The 11298-nt window shown below is 38.2% G+C and overlaps 1 protein-coding gene across 1 annotated transcript; it reads left to right on the top strand.

The window, feature by feature from the left end:
• The first annotated feature begins 50 nt into the window (after window positions 1-50).
• prlh2r (prolactin releasing hormone 2 receptor) lies at window positions 51-10682 on the top strand. Its single transcript, XM_017475616.3, has 3 exons — window positions 51-1162; window positions 1308-1368; window positions 8301-10682. The coding sequence occupies exons 1-3, from the start codon at window positions 1077-1079 to the stop codon at window positions 9435-9437; spliced, it is 1284 nt and encodes a 427-aa protein (XP_017331105.2). The 5' UTR covers window positions 51-1076; the 3' UTR covers window positions 9438-10682.
• The last annotated feature ends 616 nt before the right edge of the window (window positions 10683-11298 follow it).

The following is an 11298-nucleotide window of genomic DNA, read 5'->3' as shown; positions in this document are numbered from 1 at the left end:
TCTTGATGTTAATAATGACATTTCAGTTAAGCAATATTAGCTGTGATTCAGTAAAACACTACAGCACTCCTGCTCGCGCGATATCGCTTAACTGTAATGCCATGGTCATGACTGCCAGTCCGATATTGCTTTTAAAAAGAAAGAAATATTAAAGAAATTAACTGACATTTCAGACACAATATAGCCCCCCCAAAAAATGTTTTTTTTATTTGCCACATTAACGAAAATAGTTCCCAAACAAGCGACAGCTGGATAGTGTTGCTTGTTGCCATGCTAACGCACAGACTGACAGACAGCCCATAATAAGTGTAACAGTTTCAAATGTAAGGAACTGTTGCTAGAAACGGACTTATATGTAGCTACTGTAACACATAGACAACCCGAGTGATGATATATTAAATAACAACACTCTTGGAACACCGCGAATAAAATGAGTGGACCGGAAGTAGCTGCTGTATAATGTTATTTGTTTCCTACGAACGGAAACGTTTTATAGTGAAGTGGAAATGTTAGCGCAGCAAACCACCGCGTTAGAAATGCGAATGAGCGCATATATTAAGTTTTACGGTAATGCGCTTATTTCAGTTCATATGCAGACACTGGAAAAGTTCACACGCATAATTTCTTATTAAGTAATATTACTGTACGCAGCATCTTTACCTGAATGCGATGCACGTTTTATAAATATATAAGTTTTCTTCTTTCTTCAACGAACATTTCAGTTATGTAAGCTTATTTACATTACAATGGAGTATTTATTAATTATAAGAGCTCTGCTGCTCTTTAACATGAAATCAGTTACTGTGAGTTTTTTTTTTGATGGAAGAAATGTAAAAGCTCAGTTTCAATAGACAAAATAAACGGCAATTTTTTCAAAGGACTTTCCATTCACAAGTATTACACATGCATGTAACATATATGTAATTATTCATATATGAATGTGCAACGACGCTACGACTGTGTTGATTATTTACAGCAATGTTTACGACATCTGGCTGTAATATAATATAAATAAAGTGGCGAAGGAGGAGGCTGGTTCTCTCTCACTTCAAGAGCAATGACGTTGAGAATAGAGAATGTGTGTGTGTGTGTGTGTGTGTGTGTGTGTGCTGGCCATCCTCCAGTCTGCTGTGCAGCCACAGGAAGACGAGAGCAGTTTAAGGTGAACGACAGCTGACTGAAAATCTCCACAGACAAAAAAAAACAACAACAACCAGTATTCTCTTTGACCGTCTTTTTCTTTCTTTTTTTTGTTTTGTTTTAATTATTATTGAAATATTAAAACTAAATAAAGTCGTGTTTTACAGTGAACTTATTTTTGGATCATCCACTGTCTACTTGAGATGTGATCAACTCGATAAAAGGAAGGTAAATACTGTGTTCCCTTATTACATAATCATGTGAATTGCAGCTGTAATATATATAAAAATGTACAGTTTTACAAAAGTAATAAATATATATCTTCTGAAATGCCATATAGCAGATATCATATAGACTGTTGTGTAATGTATATAGTGGTCAAGCTTAAATTGATACAAGATGATGCCTTCACTTATGTGTGTATAATATATATATATATATATATATATATATATATGTGTGTGTGTGTATATATATATAATATGTGTATATATAATATGTGTATGTGAGTGCGCCCTGTGATGGATTGGCACCCCGCCTAGTGCCCCATGCTCCCTGGGATAGGCTCCAGGTTTCCCCGTAACCCCGAAAAGGATAAGGCGGTAGAAGTTGGATGGATGGATATATATAAAAATAACACTAGTTATATTCTTCTTTAGAAATTACATTTAGTTATTTGAACATTCTGTAATAAATTGTAGTATTTTTAATGTTTAATTATAGTTCTAGAAATATTGGTTATGTTATTAGTGCAGTCCCTGAAGCATTGACAAGTGAATGTGATTATTTTTTATTTTTTATTGTTGCAGCAGTGGAAATCACAGCCCACCTTTATCAAAGTTATTATATGTAATATTGAGTTAGCATTGAGTTTTTATTGTACTTCTAGTGGTTATTTGAACTGAAAGGGTTTAATCTCAACCCAAACCTCCATAACTCAAAATCAGTTGCTATTTAGACCTATCTAGTGTTTTCTGCTGATGGAAACTACAGGAATAAATCGCTTTATGGCTCCAATAAATAGCCAAATTAATATTGTGTACATTTACATAATAAGCCAAATATTTGAATAGTTGCTTTATGGTCATAAATCTGTACTCAGGAGTCTGTTGAATGTATTGTACAGTTAAATGTTTTTTTTTGTTTGTTTGTTTGTTTGTTTGTTTGTTTGTTTTTGTTTTTTTTTACAGCTGTTCAGTATTCAGGCATAGAATGTGACAGTGTAGGTCTGATAGGCTGTAACAAAAGAACCCTATTCACTAATTTTAGGCTTTGATTATGCTTCAACCCAATTTTATAAATGTCAAGTACCTCCTTTTTTATTAAGATGTTTTTCAAAGCTGGGACACCTCATTTGTTTCCATTATCTCTCTAGTTGTGTTCAAATATGATGAATAATTTATAGGATTGTTTTTCTTTATCATATTGGTGATTTAGTGTGATTTTCATGAGATTTGGCATGCTTATGCCCAGCTTCCTAAACACAAAAAAATTGATGTATTTATGAATTTTATTTGGTCTATATTAAATTTTGCACTGGTATACACTTAAAAACCTACAGCCTTAAGTCTTACCGTATTACCCTGTTTACACTTAGTATTAACACCCATCTTGGGTGAAGTGATCGCAAATAGACAGCGCTTAGTACAGGTGCTTTTGGAGTCAAGTGTGTCTTGGGGCTACATTGTGATCTGATCTCCTTAATCCACTTTTGGACGTGGCCATGTTCGATTTGTAGTGTGTGCTATTGAAGAAGTTGGGGTCAGAACTCAGGGTCAGCCACGATACAGCACCCCTGGAGCAGAGAGGGTTAAGGGCTTTGCTCAAGGGCCAACAATGGCAGCTTGGCCACTTGTGTCCTGATGTGTCTCTAATAACCAGGATTGAAAACCTTTCTCAAATATCGCTACTTAAAACATTACTTGAATAAATTCCATCGTCAAAGTTACAACTTTACTAAGAGCATCAATATTATGGCATAATATTATGGCATTACCAGAATATTACCAGAATATTACCATTACCAGTGCCAGTGGTGGCTTGGCGGTTAAGACTCTGGGTTACTGATCGGAAGGTCAGGGGTTTAAGCCCTTGCACTGTCAAACTGCCACTGTTGGGCCCTTGAGCAAGGCCCTTAACCCTCTCTGCTCCAGTGGCGCTGTATAATGGCTGACCCTGTGCTCTGTCCCCAGCTTCCTGGCATACTGGGGTATGAAAAGCAAAGAATTTCACTGTGCTGTAATGTACACTTGACTAATAAAGACTCATTATCATTACATTGGTCAGTAATTTGAAAGTGATCGTTGTCTTTTCACTAGACAATCTTGCTGGGGGAGTCTGTTGAGGTTGGTTTATCAATTAGATAAATTAGTTTCCCTTTGAATAACACGGGTACAGAGATAATTGTGATGAGAAACTTCAAAAAATTATGCATAACAAGCATTTCTTTACATTGACGACTCAAGCACACTCTATAGAAGGAATACATGCTGAAAAATAGGTCTCCAATGTTTACATGAGTTGGCTAAGTTAATACAAAGAAAGAATGAAGCATTGCTAGATTTACTGATTCTGTGGCACACTGGCAAGCCTTTAGGGTTCTTAGAAATCAGGATTCACTGGCTTCACATCCTTCAAAAGGATTCACTTTTTTTCAAAAAAAAAGGTCTTGATTATTTGACTGATTGTAATGGAAATCATTCTAAGTTTTGGAAACTAATACAATCTCTAAAAGGACTACAGTAATGTAATCTGTCTCAAGTGATAAAAGCTTAATTTGTAATGTGTTTAATCACCATTTTATCCCAGCTAATCTATAGTATTTTTAAAATGTACCTTTTGATCTATTCCATCTAAGAGCCCAACTCTCTCTAATGTAAATATAGCATACATACTGTTCTCTTTACAAGCTCTTACACACACACACACACACTCACTCACTCTGAGCACTTTATTAGGAACACTATACTAATACTGAGTAGGACCTGCCTTAACTCTCAGAACAGCCTTAATCATTCGTGGCATGGATTCCACAAGATGTTAGAAACATTCCCTTGAGATTCTTGTGACATGGTTACATCACCCTATTCCTGAATATTTCTCAGGTGCACTTTCGTGCTGTGAATCTCCCGTTCTGCCACATCCCAAAGGTGTCCTATTGGATTTAGATCCGGTGACTGAAGTCCACTGAAGAACACTGAACTGATTTTGTTATGCTCATGAAACCAGTTTGAGACAAGTTTGGATTTGTGACACGGTACATTATCATGCTGGAAGTAACCATTAGAAGTTTGGTAAATTGTGACTATGAAAAGAAGCACATGGTCAACGACAATACTCATATAGGCTGTAGCATTCAAGCGATGATTGGTACAAGAAAACATTCCCCACACCATTACACTTCCTCCACCAGCCTAGACTGTTGACACAATGCAGGTTGGGTCCATGGATTCATGCTGTTGGCACCAAATTCTCCCCCTACCATCTGTGTGCCTCAGCAGAAATCAAGATTCATCAGACCAGGCTACATTTTTCCAGTCTTCAACTGTCCAATTTTGGTGAGCCTCCGCCTTCTGCAGCCTCCGATGCCTGTTCTTGGCAGACAGAAGTAGAACCCGACATATTCTTATGCTGTTGTAGCCCATCCGCTTCAAAACACGACGTGTTATGCATTTTGAGATGCTTTTCTGCTCACCACAATTGTACAGAGTGCTTATCTGAGTTAGTGCGGCCTTTCTGTCAGCTCGAACCAGTCTGGCCATTCTCTGTTGACCTCTCTCATCAACAAGACATTTCTGTCTGCAGAACTGCAGCTTACTGGATGGGTTTTTTTCTTTGTTGAATCATTCGGAGTAATCTCTAGAGACTGTTGTGTGTAAAAATATCATGAGATCAGCAGCTATAGAACTCCTCAACCTAGCCTGTCTGGCATCAACAATCATGCAACGGTCATACCACAGAGATCACATTTTTTCCCCATTCTGATGGTTGATGTGAATATTACTTGAAGCTGCTGGTCCATATCTGCATGATTTTATGCATTGCACTGCTGCCACACGATTGGCTGATTAGATAATTGCATAATGTGTAGCTGTACAGGTGTTCCTAATAAAGTGCTCAATGAGTGTGTGTAGAATATTTTTATATTTTTATTTTTTCAAAATATGATTTGTGAAATTTTAAACTCTCCCCAGACTAAGTTATTAGAGATATTACTAAATACCCATCTTCATACTTTCTTATCCAATTCCAAATTTTAAATACTGTCATGGTTTAAATCTGGCCATAGTGCAATCACAGCAGCAACTTAATTTGTAAATGATATTATGCATTCCCTACTGTTTCTTCTCAGGGCTTCAATCAATCCACTTGTAATAGGTTTTATAGTTACCTCACAGCACAAACTGTCTGAAACTGTGGATCAGATAAAGTCAGGATTCAGAAAGTTTACTAGCGATGTCCCACAGGGGTCAATATTGAATACTGAATTAATATACACTGTATCTTAACAGGTTTGCATATAATATACAGTACATATAATATATATATAATATAAAGTTTCATTCCTTTTCTATGCTGAAGACATCATGTTGTGCTTGGCTATTTCAAACCTCTGAGATGATTTTGATGTTATGCAAAGGACTTGAAATAAAAAACAAAACCTACACTGTTCTTAAGGCCACAAACTATTAACTATAATGATTTACAAAATAGCAGCTACTGAGGTGAGAATATTGAGCTTTGCGAGAAACTCTCAAAGATCTCTCAAAAATTATTAATTAACATGACATTAAATCCTTTTTTATAAATACTATGATGTATTTTTTTTTTTTTTAATTATGCAAATATTATTTATGACATGGGCATTGCTTCAGTACTGAGCTGTTTAGAACCAATATTTCACAGTCCTCTGTTTTATTAGAAGTGACAGAAGTGATGCACATCACCGTGATCTTCACTAGCTATCTGCAGGCGATTAAACTCCCTTGATTTTGTACAGAAACCAATATACATGTTCACGTTAGTGACTTACAGAAATGATGAATATGGTATTTTTAGCCCTTATCAGTGGAATGAAATATAGAACACACTGAAATTCTGATATTCTGGTGTGAAATAGTCATTTAACGTTACTCTTAACTAATTTTCTTGGAGAGGAGTATTCTCAATTCATTCATCTTCAGTAACGACTTTGTCCTGTTCAGATCTCGCAATGGATCCAGGGCCTATCCCTGGAACACTGGGCACAGGGTGGGAATATACACTGGATGAGACAGCAGTCCATCACAAGGCACCATGCACACATATTCACAAACTCATTCACACTTAGGCGTAATTTGGATTAGCCGATCCATCCAGCAGCATGCCTTTGGGAAGTGGGAGGAAACCCATGCATATACAGGAAGAACATGCACAGAAACAGTTCCACATAGACCGTTCAGGATTGAACTATTTTTCATTTAGTAAGATTGAGATTTATTCTGTTAAATGTGAATGGGTGTTTTATACGGCATTAGCTCTGATTTTTCAAATTATATTTGAGATTAACTCATATGTGCTCAGATAATTACATGTGCTATATATAATTTCTCTGTTATTTATAAATCCCCTGTTTAGTCTTTATTTCATTTATGCTTACTCCTTAGTTGTTGTTTTTTTTTCTTTTAATCTGTTAATCAAACTTCTCCTTAGGGATCAAGAAAGTACCTTCTATGAATGTCTGTCTCTCTCTCTCTCTCTCTCTCTCTCTCTCTCTCTCTCTCTCTCTGTGTGTGTGTGTGTGTGTGTGTGTGTGTGTGTGTGTGTGTGTGTGTGTGTGTGTGTGTGTGTGTGTGTGTGTGTGTGTGTAGGGCCCATCTGAAAATAGTAGTCTCAGTAGGAATTTCCGGCTTCTCAGTTAACTACTGAGTGAATGAATGAATCACAAAGGATTTTATATTCGCTGCATATTTTATATTCATTGGATTCATTATATTCACAGCACTACTATAGTGACACAATTTATTCGAATGTTGATTACGTAAATGTAAGCAAATGTAGGATCTCACTATGTCTGCCAAAAACAAAACCCCAACAAGACTGCCTTGTTACAAAACCCAATTACAAGTGGTCACTGGAGGAACGCTCAATACACATGAAATGCCAGGTGTAAATGGATTTCTGTCTCAGTGTCTACTTGTGATCTAATCATGAGAGGTGAATGTTAATAAGAGGTGAGAACAGGGCTCACATCTCTGTCTCTTGGGCTAGTACACTCCTTCTTAAACACTAACCACAAATTCCACACAAATCTCCACTTTGTTAATTTTTTCGCTGCTCCCGTTAGGGGTCACCACAGCGGCTTATCTGTCTCCATTATGGAAATCCGGTTTATGCTCCACATATTTGATTTGGAACAGGTTTTTATGATGTATGCCCTTCCTGACACAACCCTCCCATTTTATCCGGGCTTGGGACTGGCACTGAGAGTGCACTAGCTTGTGCAACTGCATTTGCTGGGCTTAGCATCCGATGTGGGGATCAAGCCCACGATCCTGAGATAAATACTGACTGAACTAGCCAGGCACAGTGGTTTTAAATAGTCAGAGGATTTTTAAAAAATCTTTCAAAAAATAAATGAATAAATAGTGATGAGCCAAGTTGATTAAAGTTGCTCCAAATCAAACTTCTGAAGCATTTCAGCCATTTTAGTCGAACAAAGTGTGCTCAGTAGGTCCATTATTCTAAAACGTTCATCGTCTTTAACATAGCTACAATTTATTTATTTATTTTTTTCTTAAAGAAGCCTACAATTTCAGAAAATTGATCAGCATATTTGTAGTTGAGTTCTTTTGGTGTTTTGGGTTTCAGCATAACACTTTAAATCTCCCTTATCAGGCTAGATACAATTAAACTTCAAAAAAGGAACACAAATGCAGCTTTTTGTAAACCTCTCAGTGGTCAAGAGTCTTCTAAGGAGCATATAATGTCTTAACAAGTGCATCCTCATCCACTTCAAAAGTTCATTCACAAGTAACAAAAGCACACTCTTGTCAAAATGCACATATAGCAGTTGTGCTCCCCATTTAACCATTAATCGAATGACATATAGGATATGTAATGTGTATGTGCTGCCATACAATACTTATACATATATATACATATATACTTATTTATAACAGGGGAAAGCTGTGGTGAACATGGACTCCCTCCTGAATGGAACGTGGGAGAATACCAGTTTCAACATATCTCCTCCATCTCTCTCCTCTTTCAATGGGCTGAACCTTCTGATGGAACTGAAGATACTCTTTGTGCCTCTCTACTCCATGCTAGTCCTAGTAGCCTGCTGTGGAAACCTCTTCCTCCTCTTCCTCATTGGACTGAACAAGAAGCTTCACAGCACAACAAACTTCCTGATTGGAAACCTGGCTCTGGCCGACTTAGTGATGTGTCTTTTCTGTGTTCCCCTGACTGTGTTTTATGCCTTCGATGAGCGTGGCTGGATTTTTGGGAATTTCATGTGCCGCTTCGTCTCCCTTATGCAGACTGCGACTGTCTTCGCAGCAGTCCTGTCTCTGACAGCCATAGCAGTGGACCGCTACATTGTGGTTGCTTATCCCATTCGCCGACGTGTAGGGCGCCATTTTTGCATTCGCCTGGTGCTAAGCATATGGCTCTGTGCCCTGGTAATGTCCATCCCTGCTACCCTACACACTGTGTATTTGGATCTGAGTGCTGCCGGTCATCACATGGCCGTGTGTGAGGAGTTCTGGCAAGAGCAGGAGCTTGGTCGACTCATCTACTCGTGCTTCTTTCTGCTCCTCTCCTATTTTGTCCCTCTTGCAGCTGTGTCTATATCCTACTGTGCCATTTCGTGCCACCTCCAGCACCGGGCCACACAAGGACTTATAGCTGCCATTGCCTCCAATCAGGAGAAATGGGGCCGCAAGAGGCGCAAGACATTCCGCCTGCTGCTCATATCAGTGCTGTGTTTTGCATTCTCCTGGCTCCCCTTGCAGGTGGTCAACCTCATCCGTGACCTGGACACTGACTTTGTTATCTTGAGCAAGAGTCATGTCAATGTGATCCAGGTCTCGTGCCATTTGTTAGCCATGAGCTCTGCGTGCTTTAACCCTTTCATCTATGCTTCTCTGCATGACAAGTTTTTGTCCTACTTGTGCCGCCACATGTTCCAGAGGCGCAGACAATCTCAGGCACAAAGCAGCTGCACCACCTCCAGCCGCTTACCCCGCCAACACACTAGCTCCACAGTGGCTGGCATTCCCATGGCAGTGACCAAGACACTACAAGATAATTAATAATTAAATAATAATCAAGCTAAATCAATCACTTTAGCCATCACCATTATGCATTCTTCGAAATGGTACAGCACTTTAACCCGTTCCCACCATGTTTATGTAAATGTGTACTGCATAAGGCTCTGTAGGGTGGATTGTCCTGTATATGTTGTATATATGGATGCTGTGCAAAGCCTGCTGAAAATATTCTCAAAATAGTAATAGTAAAGATTAATAGTTAGCTATCCTCTATATGTCATTAACATAAAGTAATGCTGTGACTATTTAATAACACATGGCTGTACTTTTTTTTTCACGTTTCATTTGCATGGCCATTTTGTATTGTTATAAACTGTAAATGTGTACAGGTGGTTGTAATATGGAATTGTGTTAATGCATGTATTGTGCATATATTGCATTAAATTTGTTAATTTCATACTAAATTCAGTATATACAGTATGTACGCAGAAAAAAAGAAGAAATGTCCCTTTTTCAGGAAATTGTACTTTAAAGACACTTTTGTAAAATCCAAATAAGCTTTACAGATCTTTATTGGAAAGGGTTTAAACAATGTTTTTCATGCTTGTTCAATGAACCATGAACAATTATTGCACATGCACCCGTGGAACTGTCCTTAAGACACTAAAGAAACCGTTTACAGGCGGTAGACAATTAAGGTCACGGTTACAATAACTTCGGCCACTAAAGAGACCTTTCTACTGACTCTGAAAAACACCAGAAGAAAGATGCCTAGGGTTCCTATTCACCTGCATGAACATGCCATAGACCTGCTGCAGGGAGGCATGAGGACTACAGATGTGGCCAGAGCAATAAACTGCATTGTCTATAATGTAAGATGCCTAAGACGGTGCTACAGGGAGACGGGAAGGAAAGCTGATTTTCCTTGCAATGGAAAATTACATGTAACTACGTGTCCCCCCAGACGTGATCGAGAACGTGCAAATGCCTTGGTGAAGAGTGGAGTAACATCTCATAGCAAGAACTGACCAATCTGGTGCGTCCATGAGGATGAGATGCACTGTAGTACTTAAAGCAGCTGGAGGCCACCAGATACTGACTGTTACTTTTAATATTGGACCCCCCCCCCCCCCCCCCCCCCCCCTTTGTTCAGGGACTCATTATTTTATTTCTGTTCGACAAATGTCTGTGAAACTAGTTCACTTTATGTCTCAGTTGTTGAATGTTTTTATGTTCATACAAATATTTACACATGTTCAGAAATGTGCTGGAAATAAAAGCAGTTGAACGTGAGAGGACGTTTCTTTTTTTTTGCTGAGTATATTAAATATACATACAGTATACCTGTATATATTTATCGTATAGATTTCTGTCTTCCTCTACAGAAAAATGTCAAGAATAAACACATTAAAAGAAGTTTCCACTGAAGGGAATGTACCTCGTACAATCTACTGTAGAACCCAGCTTCATTTTATACAATGGTTGAGTAAAACAGAAAGAATGAAGTGTTGTTACTTCAAGAAAACATTCATGTGAAGTCATTCAAGGAATATTGCCAAAGGAGTTACAACAGCTACAAATGAGTCAAGGGCCTTGGGGGTGGAAAATAAATGTGTCAGTGGTAGACAGACAACGTTCAATCTATCAGCAGTAAACAGGCCACAAATAATCATGAGGAGAATTGTAAATACCTAGGAGCAAGATTGTTTGACAACAAGGATGGGCAAACACAAAAGGGCAGTGAATATTGTTGCACTGTGTTCTGTGCCTGAATAAATATTAACTGAACAAGTTAACTAGAAAAAATATATTCAAAATGTATTTCAAAATATATGCTGAAAATGGGAGGTGAGTGGAAATCAAAAGACTTGGAGGAAGCCCACACAGGCATGGGGTGAACATG

Source organism: Ictalurus punctatus, chromosome 9 (assembly GCF_001660625.3).
Source record: "Ictalurus punctatus breed USDA103 chromosome 9, Coco_2.0, whole genome shotgun sequence".
NCBI lineage: Eukaryota > Metazoa > Chordata > Actinopteri > Siluriformes > Ictaluridae > Ictalurus > Ictalurus punctatus.
Note: the sequence above shows the minus strand (reverse complement) of the source record. Positions and strands in the feature narration are given on the sequence as shown.

What these genes read in the sequence shown, in the direction of transcription:
- prlh2r (XM_017475616.3), top strand. Translation starts at nt 1,077, where the DNA reads ATGTGTGTGTGTGTGTGTGTGTGTGTGTGTGTGCTGGCCATCCTCCAG. An exon ending in GAAGACGAGAGCAGTTTAAG is followed by an intron (nt 1,163 to 1,307) that starts GTGAACGACAGC and finishes CGTGTTTTACAG; the next exon opens with TGAACTTATTTTTGGATCAT. An exon ending in ATCAACTCGATAAAAGGAAG is followed by an intron (nt 1,369 to 8,300) that starts GTAAATACTGTG and finishes TATTTATAACAG; the next exon opens with GGGAAAGCTGTGGTGAACAT.